This window comes from Molothrus ater, chromosome 22 (assembly GCF_012460135.2).
Source record: "Molothrus ater isolate BHLD 08-10-18 breed brown headed cowbird chromosome 22, BPBGC_Mater_1.1, whole genome shotgun sequence".
In the NCBI taxonomy this organism is placed as follows: Eukaryota; Metazoa; Chordata; class Aves; order Passeriformes; family Icteridae; genus Molothrus; species Molothrus ater.
Genome location: NC_050499.2, coordinates 4325682 through 4345283, shown reverse-complemented (window position 1 = coordinate 4345283; position 19602 = coordinate 4325682). Strand labels below are relative to the sequence as shown.

The following is a 19602-nucleotide window of genomic DNA, read 5'->3' as shown; positions in this document are numbered from 1 at the left end:
CAACCAAGCAACAAAACACAAATTCTGTCGTGACAAGTGACCCCAGCTAACAAGGAGGCTTCCAGCTGTCCAACCACCTCCTGTTGGCTCATGAAAAACAAGAGATTTGTCTTTTTTACAGTGCTCCTCATCCTTGCTTTGTAACTGGCCAAAAAAAAAAAAAAAGCCCTTCAGCTGACAGACTTAATGGAATTTTGGCCACAGAAGTTGAACTTCAAATTTGCCCTTTGCACTTGGCAGCTCCACACAGGTGGTTTGCCAGCAGCAAATCCTCTGTCGATCCCGAGCCACAGAAGGGCCCACGGAGACTTTCCCAGCTCAGCTCCTTGGCCTCAGAGCACATCCCTCAGCAGGCAGATGTGTCAGGACAGATACCCCGTGAGCAGCAGGCTTACCCGGTGCTTTGTTGCCAAACACTTCTCTCATTTGCATTTCTAACGTTCCTCCCCGGGCAGAAGCCACCACGGTTTATAGAAGGAAAATGCAAAAAGTGCCCAAATGACCCAAACCATTGCTAACAAGCACACGGTGGTTGCTTTCACGGATCTGTGAATTGTGGGATGCACATCCCTGTTCTCCATCCAGCACTGGGTTCGAGATCTCAGTGCCCAGTTCAAACCTGCAAAAGGGTGAAATGTGCTGGGTTTCACATTTTGCAGCCCACTGCTTTTCCCCACAGCCCTGATGGCGTGTGAGCACATCCCTGGAAGGCATTTCCCCATCTCCAAGGCCACTTCCCACCTCAAATCCCCCAAATTCCAGGCTGAGCTGTCCAGCTGGATGTCAAATATTCTCACATTTCCTCTCCATCACCCTGCTCTGGCTCAGTCCCAGAACAGAGGCGAGGATCTCAGTGCTGGGTATCACACAACACAGGTTCCCTGCATACAACCAGCTCACCCCTGCTTTGCTCACATTGCTGTGAAAAACGCCAATCACTTGTTTTTAAAATTCTAAAAGTTTAATAGTAATAAAATGGTGATAAAAATAGTAATACAATTAGAGTAATAATAATTTGAACAAAATGGAATTAGGACAATATGAGACAATAGAAGACAAAGAGTTACAGACAGTCCAGGTACCTTTTCTGGGCAGCACGAGCCTGAAAAAGGACCCACGTTAACAGAGGATTAACCCTTAAAAGCAACAGCCTGTTGATATTCATACACCTCATCCATGATGCATAAATTCCGTTTAAACACAGGATTCTGGCTGGGCAGTGTCAGCTTCTTCCTCTGAATCCTGACAGCGCCTTCGAGGGGGGAAGAAGTTAGTTTCTTCTGATAAGAAATTGATGGAGCAATAAATTCTCTTTCTCTGAAAGATTCAGGTGTCCTGTGGCTGCTATCTCGCTGCCAGTCCTTTCTTTAAAAAAAGTATCCTACATGGCATCGTTTCTATTTTAACATTTTTATAACCTAAAACTATATTTTACACACTACTTAAGAGCATTAATACAGCATCACTTTCTAACACAACACATATAATATTCATTTGAATATTTGCAAAAAGCCAATCATAAAATACATGCATTTTTCACATTGGGAAACCTCCAGCACTCTCAGAGGTAGGGAAAGGTTGATATTCCAGGCCAAAACCCAGCTCTGAGTACATCAAGGAGCAGAAACTGAACACGAAACCTTTCCAGACCCACTCCTGCACCTTGCGCAACATCCCAGGGTCAAAGAACGCCGTGGAAAAAGAACAACACACACAAACTGTGGAGCAGCTTGAGGAGGTCTGGTACTCCAGTTCCCGTGAACTTGATCTGAATATAAATTTTTCCTGCTTTGTTGAGGTAATCCATGATGTCCTGTGGACTTTCCCCTCCGCTAACAGCTTCTGTCTGTGGTTTGATAAAGGTGATTGATTATCTCCAGCCACACGTCATAAGCCTGACCACAGCTTGAGTCATTCTCTGGTGGCACCACACAGTATCTCCAGTGGATTTAAAGTTTATGGATTACATAGAATTCAAGACTATAACAGCAAAGATAAAAGGTTATCATATTAGAGACCAAATGCTGTTGATCAGCACTTTTAGATGTTCAATTCTCTGATGGCACCACACGGTATCTCCAATGGATTTAGAGTTTATGGATTACAAAGAATTCAAGACTATAGCAGCAAAGAGTAAAGGTTATAATACTAAAGACCAAATTCTGTTGATCAGCACATTTAGATGGATGACAGCAAAGTTTTCCCCAAATAATGTTAAACTACAGATGACCATTCCCCGTGTTCCACTCAGCTTTTCATCAGTTCAGCCTCAGAGGTGAAGAAGCAGCTTCACTCCCAAGTGATGAGACCAGCCAGGTACCAGAAGTGTCACAAATGTCATTATCACTCCTACCTGGAAGCTGGTAATTGGTGCAAGACAAACCAAGAAGTGTTCAGGTAAGTGCCCTGCTGGCCAAGCACCAGGAAGTTCATTCACTTCTCCCAGCTCAGCATGAAGGTGGAAAACACACGAAATACAAGGCAAGGATTCAGAGTGAAGTCCAAGCTCTGAAGCTTCAAAGGGCACCACTCCATTAAATCCCTGCAAATAAGGCAGGAATTCAACGTGGAGGGGCCTCGGGCAAAGAGAACATCACCTGGGCAGGTGAGACAGAATGTGCAGAGCCCTCCTTCAGCCCGGGATCCCCAGGGCAGCCTGGAGCTGGAAAGTCTCTGGAGGAAACTCCTTGCTTCCAGCAAGATGAATAATACACCTGTTCCCTACTTGTGAGCAAACACTACAGAGGAATAATTAGAACCTATCTGACCTGAAACCCACATGCCCATTACTGCGGTATTTTTCCACCTACTCCAGGTGAAACAGAAGATGGGCTGGACCTGGAAGGGGAGGGGTGGAGTGGCAGCCCAAGATGCTGATTTATAAAGCAGCAGCAAGCAGAGCTCTTTCTCCACAGCCTTGGGACAGGGAGCTGGTCCTGCCCGAAGGATGCCGAGGTGGGAGCAGCATTCCAGCTAACACCTGCTGGAACGGGAGAGGGACCCACCACCTCGGGGAGCTTCTGCACTCCAGGACTGCTCTGAGCCACCACAGCCGCCAGCTGGGCTTGGGCTTTTCATCCAGAGGTTTTTGGCTTTTGATCCAGAGGCTTTGGCTTGGCTGCTTCCCTCCACCAGGAAAGGAATAAACTCACCAAGATGGTCAAGGTGGGTACAATGCCCAAGGAACTGCCCCTTCTGCTTCTTCTTAAGTTTTATTTTGTGAATCTATACTATAAGTGCAGGCTAAGTGAAAATTTTAATTAATACCAGACATTAACAGTTTGCATTCTGGGGAAGAATTCTTGGACGGGCTGAGCCAAAAATCTGAGGTTTTATGAAACTCTGAAGGTTAAAGGTTAACACAGGTCATGCTCGCAAGTGAGCAATAGATTTTACTAACTTCACCAATTTTCTTTATTTTTCTCTTCCACCTGCTAAGTTTTCCCAGCAGAGAGCTGTTGCCTTTCCTGGTTTTTGTGCTCCATAGGGATTTGAAAAGCTGAACAGATTTTTTGGGCTGGAGAGTTAAAGAGAGGAGGAGGAGGAGGAGGAAGGTGAAGAGAAAAAATCCCAATAGATAAAACAGATTGTGAATCTTCAGCATGGCAGAAAAAAAGTCAGAACTTATAACAGGCATGCCCTGTCTCTGGGATGTACATCACCAAGCAAAATCAAGTGTTTAGGAACAATATTTCAGTCTTTAAAGTGCTCAAAGTGCTCAGCAGCTCTTTGCTTTCCCCTTCCCCAAGAGACAACATCAAGATTTAAACACTCCTTTGGTTACAGGACAGCTGAGGATAAGATGCCAGTGATGAGTTCAGAATAGTATTAAATAACAAGACACCCCAATTATTATTGTTTTTTTCTTGCTGTTTCCATTATTTGAGCTTTCTTTATGTTCTGGAGAGCTCTTCCCTCATTACTGTGAGATCTCTCAGGAAGCCAAGCACTGGCAGAGCCCCTTTTGTCCCACCAGGGAACGTCCAGGGGGCTCTCCTGAACTTCTGGGGTTTAATCCATAAGGAAACCTCTGGAATGGGGTCACCAATGGCTCTCCCGAGGCCTGGCATGTCATTTCCAGGATAATTTGGGAGCTGGAATGTTATCATTAATCAGTGGCACGGGAGGGAAGTTGCCCTGCACACTGCAGAGTTAACCCAGGGTTTGGAAACAGCACAACTCCCGAGTTATCACTGAAAGCAAAACATTCCTGGGGTGCAGCAGCCTCCCTGGGTCAACAGCTCCCTGTGCCCAATATTCCACTGCCAAAAAGAAGCGAATTTTTGGCTAAATCCCTGCCAGGTCTGAGCTCTGTGAGGGCAGAAACAGAGCAGCTCCTCCTTGTCATTCTGTCCGGTGTTTGCCTCCATTCCTCACTTTGATTCAGTGCAAATATGTATTTCTAAGTGTTAATTGTAATTAAAATTTGAATCTTGAAGTTATGGATCTGAAAAGCTCCAGGAACAAGCAAGCTCTCAATGGATAATTTTCCCCTCCCCTTTCTTTTAATGAATATTTTGCTTTTCCACTGATCTCTTCTTGGAGCTCACAAATAAATGAATAATTTTCACTGCTGAGGTACTGAGCAGTATTTTCCTACACCTGTTTTAGATCACAAGCTGCAGGAAGTGTTGTACATTCCTAAAGCAATCCCTGTAATTTGCACCTGATAAAGTCCTGATCACAATCACAGTAACACAAACTGGATGGACCTCTGGATAAGACAGGAAAAAACACCTTAAGTAGCCAGGAGAAAGTGACAGTAGAAATTTGTAAGTTGTCTAAAAGAGTAGATCTGCAAAATTTTGACTTTTTTGTGGTCTTTTACAGAAAAGGTCTGATGTTTACTCCGTTGAGATTTATGGGACAAAAGATCTGCATAAAACAGAGATCGAAGATGAAGAGGAGAAGCACAAAGACCAAAAAGGCAACAAGAAGAAAAAGAAGGCAGAAGAGCTTAAGAAAGAACTGGACCTGGTGAGTGTTGCTGAGCCTCCATTACACATTCCATGAAATCCAGGGAGTGTCCTGCACTGAAAATCCAGGCACAGGGAAGGATTTGCTTCCTCACCCTCCTGGAGTGTGCCAGACAAACCCTGTGCAAGATTAATACCTAAAATGAGAGGATGATTCTGGTGTAATTAAGCCACCAATGGTACAGAACATTGTCTGCCCAAAAAGGAGCCATTCCCCAGATGGAATTACTGCCTTCAGTATTTCCTGACAACTTGCACAGCCAGCCAAGAGGCAGAACCGCGGCATTGTGCTCCAGAGATTGCAGAGCTGTGAGCATGTCTTAGCTTTAAACACACCCAAACCAACTGCTCTGGCCTTCCAGAAATCCGTGTTTTCCTCCTGGCTCTACACTGACCTGCTGGCTGCTCTTGGAAATGTTGCTTCCTCTCCACACATTCCAGTTTCCCAATCTGGAACATGAGGGTAATTGTGCTGACCTCTTTTTGGGATTGCTGTGAGAGCAGCTCAGAGGAGAGGCCATTTACAGGCTGGATGGCATTTAAAAGCTCAAAGAACACCAAAATAAGATATTGAATCCATGATTCTCTCACCCATTCACCCGGCACGTTTCCAAGATCTGCCCAGCAGCAGGTAAATATTTCTGTCTGCGTTGTCTTTGCCACCGGGGCTGTAACTCCACTCCCGTGTTTCTAAAGAGAAACCAAAGCACAGACAGGAGAATTGACTCACCCAAGTACCCATGAATCACTCTGAGAAAACAATTGGGAGATCTCTCAAATTCTTGGCTTCTAAATCCCATTTCAGCACAAGATATAATTAGGCCAATGATACCACAGAGGTGTCACTGCAGGCCAAGGACAAGAGCTTTGAGATTTCCCTCTCCCACACCCTTTTTACCTGTGCTTAGAACCTGTTGTCTCTTTCCACCAGACTGAGGAGGATAATTCACATTCCCTACCCTGGCAATCAAGGGCAGAGGTTGCTGTCACACACACTCTGAGCCCTGCAGCGTGCAGACTGAAATGATTTATCCAAAAGAAGCAGAAACATGAACACACCACCCTGTTCTTGTGACAGATTTGCTGGAGGAGGGAGCTATTTACAAAAGCACTCTGCAAATCAAAAGGGAAAAATTCTCATCTTCCAGTGGAAGATACTTTGCTTATCAATATGCAGATTTGTCTAATTCATGAAAGTGGGGTGTCATACTTCATCCATGTCCCCAGATCCAGGCAGTTTGGAAATAAAAATTCCAGCAGTCTGATGCTCTGCTCACTGTCATTTTCTGTCTCTCCTGGGATGCAGGATGACCACAGGCTCAGCACCTCGGAGCTGGAGATGAAGTATGGTACCAGCATTGACAAAGTAAGTGCCTAGGGCTTCCTAAGGAACTGCCTCAGTCAGGTTCCTCTGGCCTCCCCAGAGCTCCCAGGAGCAGGAATTTCATTATTAGATGTGTGTGGGTGCCTGCACTGATGCTCCCAGTAAAGCCTAAACCATCAAGCCGACGAGCGCTGCCCTGGGTTTAAAGTGGAGCTTCTCTCGAGGCTGAAGAAAGCTGAGCTACTGCTTTGAAATCAAAAATGGGACCTCAGGGGTTTGCACCAGCACCTCATTTTTTCTAAAGCTGTTATCTGATCTTTTGATTTCACCACAATTCACTTTGCACTGTAGCAGTTTATAGCCAAAGACTGCATGGCTTGAGCTGATTTTGAAGGAAAATCCAAATTTGAGAAACTACACCTGAGTCCCTTTGACACCTGACATTTGAATATCAAAGGACTGAATGTGGCCAGAGCCCAGACAAGAATTTCAAGAACCTCCTGAGCTGCAAACACGTTGTGGAAATGCCGAAGCAGCAGCAAAAGAATGTCAGTTTTCCCCTGGCTTTCCAAACACTTAGTCCAGGTAGATTGGATTGAAAACCAACAGACTGGAAACTCCTGATGGTTGTGGCCCCAAATTCAGTGCTCCAGAAGAAATAAGAAATAGCTGTTTCTCCACAACAGATAATTAATAGCAGCCACTCTGAAATCAGGAGGTTTGGAAATCAGAGTTGCAGCTGCTTTGTGACACAAACAACCTTGAAAGAAACAGCAGCACGGGCATTTTGTTCTGAGCTGGGGTAAAAATCTCTTTGTGATTTCCTGTAAACGTGCAAAAAAACAGCAGCACAGGCATTTGTTCTGAGCTGGGGTAAAAATCTCTGTGATTTTATTGTGAACGTGTGAAAAAAAAACAGCAGCACGAGGATTTTGCTCTGAGGTGGGGTAAAAAATCTCTTTGTGATTTTATTGTGAATGTGTGAAAAAAAAGAAAAAAGCACCACGGGCATTTTGTTCTGAGCTGGGGTAAAAATCTGTAATTTCATTGTAAATATGAAAAACATGTAAACATGTAAAGCAGCAGCACGAGCATTTTGTTCTGAGCTGGGGTAAAAGTCTCTTTGTGGTTTCACTGCGAACATGTCACCTCCTTCTGCAGGGTCTCTCAAGTGCAAGAGCAGCAGAGATTCTGGCTCGGGACGGCCCCAACGCGCTCACTCCCCCCAAAGCCACCCCCGAAATCGTGAAGTTCCTCAAGCAGATGATCGGGGGCTTCTCCATCCTCCTGTGGATCGGGGCTGGCTTCTCCTGGATCTCCTTTGGCATCCAGCTGGCTCAGGGGGTGGATTCAGCCTTTGACAACGTGAGTGGATGAGCGCCCACCCCGCCAGCGCCGGGCCCCGCCACGCTTGGCGTGATTTAAATACTCCACAGTTACTCAGTAACTACAAGGAGGCCTCTTGTTCTCACCAGAGTCTCCTGCTGCCAAACACGTCTGATAAAAGCTCAAACACCACCACATCACTCGCTGAAAGAGTGCCTGGGCAAAGGTTTGATAGCCACTGGGTATAATCACAATTCTTGAGAATTCCGAGAGCAGTAAAAATATCTGGAGACTTTAGACTCTGACTTCAGCCAGAGACTAAAGAGTCTCTGACGAATTCCCCTTTGAGTTATACTCTGCTATTTTTTTTTATTTTTTACACTAATTTGTTCATGATTGTGTCAGTTTAGAGAAGGATTTTAGATTATTAAAACACACAAAAAAGCTTTAATTGATCATTTGCAAGCCAACACCTGAATGTTCTTTTCTTAACCTGTCTTTTAACCTGGCCAAAACCTCATTTTAAAGCAACACAGAACCGATGCATTCGAACAGAGGAATTATGAAAATTTGTATAAATTAACCAAATTATATCTTTTATTGATCAGCTCTACCTCGGAGTAGTCCTGGCCCTGGTTGTCATCCTCACTGGCATCTTTGCTTATTATCAAGAAGCCAAAAGCACAAACATCATGGCCAGCTTCAGCAAGATGATCCCACAGGTGAGAACCACAGTCCCTTTCAACTGAGACCAGAATTCATGCCAATAATGCATGAGGGAAGCCCAGCAAGCTCAACTTGAATTTATCTCTTGGCAAATGACCCAGATAAACGTCCTGAATCACAAAGCATTGCTAACAAGCACACGGGTTGCTTTCATGGATCTGTGAATTGTGGGATGCACATCCCTGTTCTCCATCCAGCACTGGGTTCGAGATCTCAGTGCCCAGTTCAAACCTGCAAAAGGGTGAAATGTGCTGGGTTTCACAGTTTGCAGCCCACTGCTTTTGCCCACAGCCCTGATGGCGTGTGAGCACATCCCTGGAAGGCATTTCCCCATCTCCAAGGCCACTTCCCATCTCAAATCTCCCAAATTCCAGGCTGAGCTGTCCACCTGGATGTCAAATATTCTCACATTTCCTCTCCATCACCCTGCTCTGGCTGTGTCCCAGAACAGAGGCGAGGATCTCAGTGTAGAGGATGGCATAAAGCTGATTTTTGTCCCCTTTCTGTCTTCCAGCAAGCTCTTGTCCTCAGGGATGCCGAGAAGAAGGAGCTGCCAGCAGACCAGCTGGTGGTTGGGGACATCGTGGAGATCAAGGGTGGGGACAGGATCCCTGCAGACATTCGCCTCATCTTCACTCAGGGCTGCAAGGTAAACAGGGCCTGGAAGAGCAAAGGAAAGAGGGAAAACAGAGTTTGGAGTGATTTATTACATAGGAAGGATTTCTACACAGCCACTATGGGGAATTAGAGCTGTGACTGGACATAATTAATGAAGTCAGAGAGCAGAAGCCTGAATGTGATGCTGAGCTCCTCTAGGATTGACACCTCCCTAACATCCAAGGAGTCCACACCATGTTCTTGCTCTGCTCTTTGCCAGGACAGGGCAGATGCACCAATGCATGACTGAGAGTTTCCACTGGAGGCAGATCCTCAAAATTTGGGTGTTTTCTCAGGTGGCTGCTGAAAATCCCACTGACAGACACACAGACACGCAGACACACAGACACACAGACACACAGCATTGGCTGACCTGAATTCCCACAGAAAGAGGCTCTGTCAGGGACAGCAGCAGCTCAGAGAAGAGGCATTGAGAGATGCTGATGTCACTGATTATGGATGAAGCTGCCACCTCACCTCCCGGGCTGGACACCTCTGTGCACTGCTGACTTTAATCTGGGCATGTCTCCCTTTCATTAAAGGTGGACAATTCTTCACTCACAGGGGAGTCAGAGCCACAGTCCCGCTCCTGTGAGTTCACCCACGAGAACCCCCTGGAGACCAGGAACATTGCATTCTACTCCACCACCTGCGTGGAAGGTGAGCTGACCCTGAAAATGGGCATGGAAATCCCATTTTATCCTCTTTATATGTTTCTCCACTGGCTCCAGCCAGGTTTATCATCCTGTGTGCACGTCTTTACATCCTTTTATCTTTTTTTCTCGTTAATCTTTCACCTCTATGCAGCAACTTCAGGGGAGCTGAATGTTCCTAATTTTTGTTATATATCAGCGTACAGAGAGCAGGACCCCCAAAAAGGCACCAGCACAGGCACTGCTTGGTCCTGCTAAATCATTTGAGCAATTCTGCTTTGAGGAACTTCAGAGAGGTTTAATTGCCCACATGAATTTTGACCTGAGCAGATTAAAGAGTGACCTTGGGGATGGTCACACTCAGCATTTGTTCCAACATGCAGCGTGGTTATGGCCGCACCAATCAACGAATTGATTTGGATTTGAACTGACGGCAGTTTCCTCACAGTTTTTCCACCAATACCTGTTGGAATGTCAGGCTGCAGCTTCCTCTGAGTGTTTGTGTGCCCTGGAGGTGACAGCTTTTTTGTCCCTGCAGGCACTGCCACCGGCATTGTCATCAACACTGGGGACCGCACCATCATCGGCCGCATCGCCTCCCTCGCCTCGGGCGTGGGCAACGAGAAGACGCCCATCGCCATCGAGATCGAGCACTTCGTGTACCTGGTGGCAGGGGTGGCCATCTCCATCGGGGTCCTCTTCTTCATCATCTCCGTTTCCATGCGTTACAAGATCCTGGACTCCATCATCTTCCTCATCGGCATCATCGTGGCGAACGTGCCCGAGGGGCTGCTGGCCACGGTGACGGTGAGTCTGCGCTGGGGTTCTCCAGCTCTGGGCTGGGTTGGGTTTGGAGAGCGGTGGGGGTTCTTATTGCAAGGATAAACCCTTCATTTGGGTAATTCTGGTGTAACTGAGTCATTCATCTCAAACCCAGCTGGGGTTTAAGTTCAAGTGCTGCTCTGCCTCGATGGCTGCCAAGTACGGTGACGTGACTCATTTCCCCACCACCCGCTCCCGCTTGGAAGTGGGGACATTGTACCCTGAAAGTCACATGAAAACTCCACTTATTACCAATTGTCCAGCACTAAAATCCCTCCCTGCCTGAGGAGCAGCACACACTGCTGGCTCCAAAGCACCCCAGCAGCAAAGAATGAAGGGAATCATTGCAGGATCCATGGAGCTGGTGACCAGCAGCTCCCTGCCCTTTGCAGGTTCTTCCATCCCAAACAACCTCTTGATTGATAAGACATTATTATTTCTATCAGCAGGCAGTAGGTTCCTATCAGCAGCAAATCTACCTGTGCTAGTTACAACCTCAGATTCTAAATTAAAAAATGGAGAAAAAAAAACGCACTGCAGCCAACAAAAATGAAAAATTTAAAATATTCTCTTACCAACCCCACAAAAGATCTACCAGGAGATCACAGTCTTGTCACACCTGTGTGTAGCCACACCTTGGTGACAGCTGGACCCCTTCCCTCCTGCAGGTGAGCCTGTCCCTCACGGCCAAGCGCATGGCCAAGAAGAACTGCTTGGTGAAGAACCTGGAGGCCGTGGAAACCCTCGGCTCCACCTCCATCATCTGCTCCGACAAGACAGGCACCCTCACCCAGAACAGGATGACTGTTGCCCACCTCTGGTTTGACAACCAGATCTACTCAGCTGACACCAGTGAAGATCAAACAAGTAAATGGGAAAGTGGGGGTGTGGGAAGGGGCACATACCTGGATCCATCCCAGGATGCTCATTTTTGGTGACTAAATCAGACATATCTTCCTTCTACACATGGAAATCCCTCCTTAGCCATGTGAGATGTGAAAAAAAATAATTAATATTGAATTCCACTCACAGGAAGTAAACCTGAAGGAGGTTCTACTCAGAACCTTTTGCCAAGAGTACATTTAGTAGGGAATTAAGCAAACGAACATCATCCAAGCCCCTTTGCCTTTAGCACTGCTAAAGGGAAAATTTATATCAATTTTTTTTCCATAAAAGAAGCTGTGAAAAGAATAATTTTTTTCTGCCCATAAGTCAGTCCTGTTTTTTCACAGTTAAGATTTTACTTGTGTCATGCAACGTGCTAAAAGATGCAATGTGTGTTTTTCTTCTCTCAGCCCAGCCCTTTGATCAAAGTTCCCCCTCATGGACAGCATTATCAAAAATTGTCACTCTCTGCAACCGGGCGGAATTCCGGCCAGGACAGGAAAATCTCCCCATCATGAAGGTACTGCTGACTTCACACCAGCTTAGTTCCCTTCCTCTGAAAAAGCAATTTTCTCTGTTTGGTTTTAACAATCTCCATTTTACCAGTAAGTTCTTACTGACGGTGGTTTTACTGCTGTACACTCACACAAAATATTTAACACAGGATAAAAAATCCACAGATCCAAAAGCATAGAAATGCAGATTTTCCTGAATTGGAGGAGATCCACAATCCCAACTCCTGGCCCTGCACAGGACAACCCCAAAAACTCCTGTGCATTGTCCAAACCCAACTGTGCCTGCCAGGAAAAAGGCAAGACAAGTAGCAGGAGCAGTAATTACTGCACTGTTAATTTATTATAGCAAAGGTAAACATGCCTTAATTGATGTCTTTCCACATGACTGCTTGAAGGTAGTAAATTCTACTGACTGGGCTACCAGGACAAACCTGCTGTTTACTCATCAATGCTATCTTCAAATTAATTTGGGTTTGTGCCTCAGCTCACCTGCAGTGCCCTGAATGTGACCCCAAATCCGCTTTACAGTTTGCTGTGGCTCTGTTCTAACTCCAAGAGCAAAGCAGACATCCTCAAATTCTATTTTAATATTTTTTCTAGGTTAACTTGAACATAAAAATGGAGATTCCTTGTTGAAGTGAAGATTGGAGATCTTCCTTGGAGATTCCATGCTGAAGTGTGCAGCATGCCATGGAATTGTGGAAATGTAAAAAGTAAAATGTTTTCTTCCTTTTTGCCCACAGAGGGTCGTGGTTGGAGATGCCTCTGAGACAGCTCTGCTGAAATTCTCTGAGGTCATTCTGGGGGACGTGATGAGCATTAGAGCACAGAACAGGAAAGTGGCTGAAATCCCTTTCAACTCCACCAACAAATTCCAGGTGTGTTTCTTTTTTTTTGGACATCGTGCCAGATTGCTTCAATCACTGGGCCTGATGCAGCAATGGGTGATCTGGAAGCCCTAATGGGGTAATTCAACAACAGAGGAAATTCAAGTTCTAATAGAGACAGCTCATTCCACTTGATGGGATTCATGATTTCTTCATGGAAAAGAACATTAATCCCATGGGAAAATAGAAGGAAATGAGGACAATTTGAGCTCTTCCAACCCCTCTCCTGTTTGTGGCGCAGCTCTCCATCCACGAGACCGACGACCCCCAGGACAAACGCTTCCTGCTGGTGATGAAAGGTGCTCCAGAGAGGATTTTGGAGAGGTGCAGCACCATCATGATCAACGGCAAGGAAGAGCCTCTGGACAGCGAGAAGGCAGAAGCTTTCCAGACAGCCTACATGGAGCTGGGGGGCATGGGGGAGAGAGTGCTGGGTGAGTGCCTGGGAAAATGGGGTGAACAATTAAAATGGGGTAAAATCCAGCTGTAGAACATATGAAATGGGGTTTAAAGTCTTGGCACATCCAGCATGCCTGGAGAAATGGTTAACTGCTGGAGTCACATGGGCAAGAGCAAAGCCTCTCCTCTTTCTCCCACATTTTCCTGCCCATCACACCAACCTAAATACCTTTTCAGGTTTCTGCCACTTGTACCTGCCTGAGAATGAGTTTCCAGAGACCTTCCAGTTTGACACAGATTCCATGAACTTCCCAACCTCCAACCTGTGCTTTGTGGGGCTCCTGTCCATGATTGACCCACCTCGTTCCACGGTGCCTGACGCTGTCTCCAAGTGCCGCAGTGCTGGCATCAAGGTGAGGACTTTACAGAGAAAAACGCAGTGGCTTCACTACAGAAAGACTCATTAGGATTATTTTAGGTATTATTTGAAGTGTTTAAAATTTAAGATCTTCCACCACATCATCACTAATTAACTTTCTAGCAACGACTACCGAAAATCTTAACCTTAGTTCATACCATTGTATAATTTCAATCTAGAAAATCCCTAGAGACAAAACATTTTTATTTAAGTGAGAATCAGACTAAAGGAGCTGCACAAAAAACTCAGACCCGGAAATCCAAATTTGCAAAAGCTCAGATACTCTCTCATCAGATCCATTTCTAGAATACAGAACCCACACCAGCTGGAATTACTTGCTTGGAAACAGAGTAAGGTGATTGATAGAAACAGCTCTAGAGAAGGCGTCAGGACACTGCTTTGAACATTTACCCAGAGGAATCACCAATCTTAACACTATTCAAGCAGAACCTGAAGCAGTAATTCCCCTAATTTCACTCCCTGGGACCCACAAGTAAACTTTCAGCCCTAAGCAGCAGGGAAATCTATCTAAATCAAGGAAAATCCTATTTGGAATTAGAGATCTCAGATGAGATGAATCCAAAACCCCAACCCTGAGGAAATTTTCTGTAGCTTGAAGACAGATCTGGCAATTTTTCTTTGAGAAAAGCAAGAAAAGGCTGTGCCTTATCTGTCAGGACACCTCAGTCACAAGGATCCATTTTAAGATGCAATATCCTAACAAACCCTCCCCACTGAACATACCTAATATAGATCCTTATATAAGGGCTCCTTTATTCTGCATTATTCTAATCTGGCTGCCTGTGACGAGTTCTTCCTCCAGAGCCCTGATAAAGCAGCCTCAGGAAGAGAGGCAGAGCCCAGATGTTGATACAGAGCTGGGCAATTACCGCCCCTAATCTCCTCTGCTGTGTACACAGCACTGCTCTGATCCCAAAGTGCTTCCAGCTCCTCAAAACCGGACATTCCCCCTTATCTCCCTCCACCCTTGGCCATTTGGCACTCACTTGTCCCTTTCTCAGGTCATTATGGTCACTGGCGACCATCCCATCACGGCCAAGGCCATTGCCAAGAGCGTGGGCATCATTTCAGCCACCAGCGAGACCGTGGAGGACATTGCCAAGCGCCTCAACATCCCTGTGGAGCAGGTCAACAGGAGGTGAGAGCCAGCAGAGCCTGGGCAGCACCCAGGGCTTCATTTCCCTGCTCCCTCCACGGTGCTTTTATTCTACATCCCTGCTGCTTTCTGGATTTTTATGACACATTCCCACTCTTGAGTCATCTCCACCTAAATGTGTCCCCTCGGTGGTTTTCATCTCTGCTGCCCGTGAAGAAAATCTGGTGAATTATTCTTTGCACATCATGTGGAAGTCACTGTCACTGCCTGTTTGACTAAACACACACACACACAGAGCAAAATTCAGCATCACACGACACAGTTTGGACCATCAGCCCAAATTCCTCCTTCACCCCTTAAATGGGGAAAAAATAGCATCACAAGGGAAGGATAAAAGCTCTTTGCAGAAGTGATGTCTTCCTCTGCTCCTCCCAGTGAGAGGCCTCTTTAAAATGCATTTTCTGAAGCTTCAATGAGACCCCTCTGTATCCAGAAGTGACTGTGATCAACTCTGGATTTCTGCAGTGCCTTTCATTCAACTCCTGCTGATTAACAGCAAACGCCTCTGCAATTAACTCAATTTGCTGCTTTCCCCGCCATCCAGCTGCATGCCCATCCCACGAATGCACTATTTCCTCCCTCCTAATCCAAAAATCCACCCTGCCCTGCCCGTGGCTCTTGCAGGGAAGCCACAGCAGCCGTGGTGAATGGGATGGAGCTGAAGGACATGAGCTCAGAGCAGCTGGACGCGATCCTGCGCGAGCACGCCGAGATCGTCTTCGCGCGCACCTCGCCCCAGCAGAAGCTGATCATCGTGGAGGGCTGTCAGAGGCAGGTGAGGCAGGCCTGGCAAAGGTCACACATCAGGGTTTGGAGGCTGGGAGCCAATTCCCAGTGCTCCCTAAGCTCTGTTTATAGTCTTTTCCCCGTGCCAGAACATTATCTAACAGATGGCCACAAATGCTGCCTGGACTCAATCCAAGCCGCTCAAATTCCTGCTGCAGACACAGCTCCTGGTGACAAAATGAGCTTTCCCTGGGTTTGGAGCTGTGGCCAGAGCATGGATTGTCCCTGGCACTCTGAGAAGCACAAAAAGCCTCCTGTGCCCTGGCTGGGAAGGAGAATTCCCTCGGGAATTCTTTAAACCCAGATAAAAGCAATGCTGCTGCCACATCCTCTCCTCTTATCTCTTGTGGCCGCTCAGAGCCATATCCTCCTGCCCACAGGAATGTTTGGGAGTGGAACTGCTTAGTGGCAGTGCTGGGTGAGCAGGTGAGCTCACAGCTCTTTCCCAGCCTAGATTATTTGTGATTCTGAGGTAGGAACCCCACAGAATGCCAGAGCATGATTCGTGCACCACCAGGTCTTATCTGTGCTACTTCTCAGGGCTGTAAATCAGGCAGCAGGATTTAAAGACAGTTTGTCCCATCCATGGGCAATATTATGTAAAGCAGCCTGGAGTGCAGCCAGCATAGGAGGAAAAAAAAATAAAATTACAGAGCTCTGTAAAAGATGAAAATTGCCATCAAAAGACTCTCCACTAAAAAATGACGTCTTCCAAGTAGATTTTGTGAATTAAAGCCACACTAGTGCTGTGCCTGGACTTTGTAGAGAAGAAGATGTGGCGTAAGATATTATTTTATTTTTGTAGTCGTGCCAGCACTGAGCTTCCCAATCAGCATTTTATCAGCTCTTTGGGTTTAAGCCTGGAGGGCTCTCCAGGGAGTAAAAAAAAAAGAGATAAAACTTTTCAATTTGATGTGGTTTTTATTTTTTGAATGGTCTCTGTTCGGCACACGGTGGGTAAACGTGCTCTGCACTGCTCAGACTCCCACACTCCTGGCAGATTTGGCTCTTTAGGGATGAAAAGGAACACCCTCCCCCAGCCAGACTCCAGCTATGTTTAGCACTTAGAGCTTATAAGCCTTTCTGTACATGGCATTATTTATAGGTAGTGACACTGTGCTCAATTCCCCCAGGGACAGGAAATTCAGCATTTTATTAATCAGTTTGCCTGGCTTTGTCCCCACTCTGAGCACCCTGCCTTGAACCAAGCCAGAAACTTCTGCATCAGCCAGAGCAGAGCCTGGAGCTGCAGGAGATGCTCAGGAAGATAACAAAGAAGCTGAGTTGGATAATCAGAGTTTTCCATCTTCTGGATTAGTAGAGAAATTCCAGCACAGACTGAGGATGGACAGAAGCTGTTGGGATAGGATGAGGACAGGCTCTAACTCAACAGTTACATAATTTATGAATCAGATGAAGCCTGGCTGTTTCTGTAGCACTTAATTAAAAAAAAAAAAAAACAGGACATTTTGTGTTAATCAAACCTCCCCCAGATGTCAGAGGTGAGCCTGGCTCTGCTCAGACAGGGATGGACCACGAACATAGAGGAGACATCCAAATCTTAAATCCTCTTTATACCAAACTATCAGATTAATTGCATTTGAAATGCATCTAATTGAGATGTCCACTCTTCAGGATGCAGTGAACCACATCCCTGAATTTTCCAGGTCTCTGCTCTAAAGGGAACCACACAAACTCTGAGCTTGCTCTCCCAGCCCTGCCCACCACCCTCCTGATCCCTGGCTGTGTTTGACATGGGTACAGAGAGGAATCAGAACTTCCTATCAGCATTTTTCTGTTAGAAATTTAAGGATTGATGCTGGCAGGATCCACCCTCTGCTCCCAAACCCACATCTGGATGCTTTTGTGTGTTCCAGGGAGCTGTGGTCGCCGTGACTGGAGATGGAGTCAACGACTCCCCTGCCCTAAAAAAAGCAGATATTGGGATTGCTATGGGGATTGCTGGCTCTGATGCAGCCAAAAATGCAGCTGATATGGTCCTGCTGGATGATAACTTTGCTTCCATTGTCACAGGAGTGGAGGAAGGTAAGGATAATGTTGTTTCCCACTTTTTGAGCTGGAAGCTGCTGGCAGGGCCTCCTGATCTTCCTCTCTTCTCTTTCTGGAATTGTGGATTTGATATTTGGCAAAGCTGGGAATTAAATCCATGTCTACACACGACAGCCAGAGAATAAGGAAATAATCTCCCTCCTCACACATAATAAAGATTTGCTGTCTCTGATCAAACTTCAGATAAAAGCACTTCCTGACCTGTTCCAATGCAGTCTGAAGCCTCACAAAGATGGAAATTATTTTCTCCACCTTTTCCCTCTATTATTTTCTCACACCTCACCTTCACTGTGCTCCACCTAAGACAGGAGCACTCACCCCACTCTTCTTTCACTGTAAAGAGTTTGTGGTTTCCATCACAACCACAGCATTTTGGAGAACGAGGTTTTTCCCCTCAAACTGCCTCATCCAAAGAAATGTTCTATTACACTTGACTTTTCAGAAGCCTTTAAGGGAGGGGAGCTTAAAAATCCCAACAAAACCAAATTACAAAATGCATGATGAAACACATGAGGAAAGCAGAAATAAGCACTAAATGTTTCCACCTCATTTAGTTAAATTGAGCTTTTTTGCTGATAAAAATTCCCTTTGACAGAAGAATTTTCTCTTCCCCCAGGCCGCCTGATCTTTGACAACCTGAAGAAAACCATTGCTTACACCCTGACCAAGAACATTGCTGAGCTCTGCCCCTTCCTCATCTACATCATTGCCAGCATCCCCATGCCCATTGGCACCATCACCATCCTCTTCATCGACCTGGGCACGGACATTGTGAGTTGGGAGCTCCACAGTCCTTTCCTGCTGGAATATCCTGCCAGGGACAGGGGCTGGGGCGGAGGCACATCTGAACAGGGGATTTATCCTACAGATGAGAAAGGCAGCGAAAAAAGGGACTAAAAGCAGGCAGGTAGAGAGAAATAAGAGTAGAAAACAACAACAGCCTGCAGGGAGGGAGCAGAAAGCAAAGACAACTGATGCAGCCTAAAATCAGCAGTGAATAATTAGGTATAATAATAACAATAATAATAATAATAAATGCTGATAGGAAGTTCTGATAATAATAATTATAGAATATAATTATATATCATAATTTATATCATATGTACTAATATATAAATATATATAACAATTATGTATAATAATAAAATAATTATATAAAATAATTATATAATATAATAATATATATTATTATATACTATATATAATATATATAGTATATATTTATATATACACTAATATATAAATATATAACACAATATCTTTAACAATATATATAATAATATAATGTTCAATTATTTTTAACTTCCTCTAGCCTTTTGTACTGATCACCATATCCATGCATATTTCAGATTTCCCCCAAACCCTTTCCAATTAATAGGAACAAATTATTAGGAATCAATTATTTATTAGGGACCCATACAGATCCTCCTCTCCTCTGTTCTGCCATCATTCAGCAGAACCACTTGGGAACCACAAATTGCTGCTAAACCCCTGAGAATGGGGCAAATGCTGCCCCCCAGCCCCTGAGGGTTTGTTTCTCTTGCAGATCCCCTCGGTGGCACTGGCTTATGAGAAAGCTGAGAGTGACATCATGAACAGGAGACCCCGGAACAAGAGGAGGGACCGGCTGGTGAACCAGCAGCTGGCTGTCTACTCCTACCTGCAGATTGGTGCGTTGGCCTCCCAAGCTCTCTCTCTTGTGTCAGCAAAGCAAGACTCAAGCTGATTCATTTTAAAAAAATATATAAATTTACTCCTACCTGCAGATTGGTGGGTTGGCCTTCCAAACTCTCTCTCTTGTGTCAGCAAAGCAAGACTCAAGCTAATTCATTAAAAAAAAAAAATTTAGGGCAAATTTAGGAGCTGAAACTCAACCCCTTCCACTGCAAACCCACCAGCCCCCTCCTGTTGCTCATTATTCAGCAATAAAATGAGGTTTTATCTACAGAGGGCGAGAAATTCACAGCGCCAAAACTCTTAA

The 19602-nt window shown here is 45.5% G+C and overlaps 1 protein-coding gene across 1 annotated transcript in view; it reads left to right on the top strand.

The window, feature by feature from the left end:
• ATP12A (ATPase H+/K+ transporting non-gastric alpha2 subunit) overlaps window positions 1–19602 on the top strand; it is a 49305-nt gene that overhangs the window by 25045 nt on the left and 4658 nt on the right. The window contains exons 2-18 of the mRNA XM_036404836.1: window positions 4825–4977; window positions 6283–6342; window positions 7462–7665; window positions 8235–8348; window positions 8867–9001; window positions 9552–9669; window positions 10201–10469; window positions 11153–11351; window positions 11780–11889; window positions 12628–12762; window positions 13013–13205; window positions 13408–13583; window positions 14611–14747; window positions 15390–15540; window positions 17429–17597; window positions 18238–18392; window positions 19168–19291. Of these exons, the coding sequence (XP_036260729.1) occupies window positions 4825–4977; window positions 6283–6342; window positions 7462–7665; window positions 8235–8348; window positions 8867–9001; window positions 9552–9669; window positions 10201–10469; window positions 11153–11351; window positions 11780–11889; window positions 12628–12762; window positions 13013–13205; window positions 13408–13583; window positions 14611–14747; window positions 15390–15540; window positions 17429–17597; window positions 18238–18392; window positions 19168–19291 (2602 nt within the window). The remainder of the gene's footprint in view (window positions 1–4824; window positions 4978–6282; window positions 6343–7461; window positions 7666–8234; window positions 8349–8866; window positions 9002–9551; window positions 9670–10200; window positions 10470–11152; window positions 11352–11779; window positions 11890–12627; window positions 12763–13012; window positions 13206–13407; window positions 13584–14610; window positions 14748–15389; window positions 15541–17428; window positions 17598–18237; window positions 18393–19167; window positions 19292–19602) is intronic.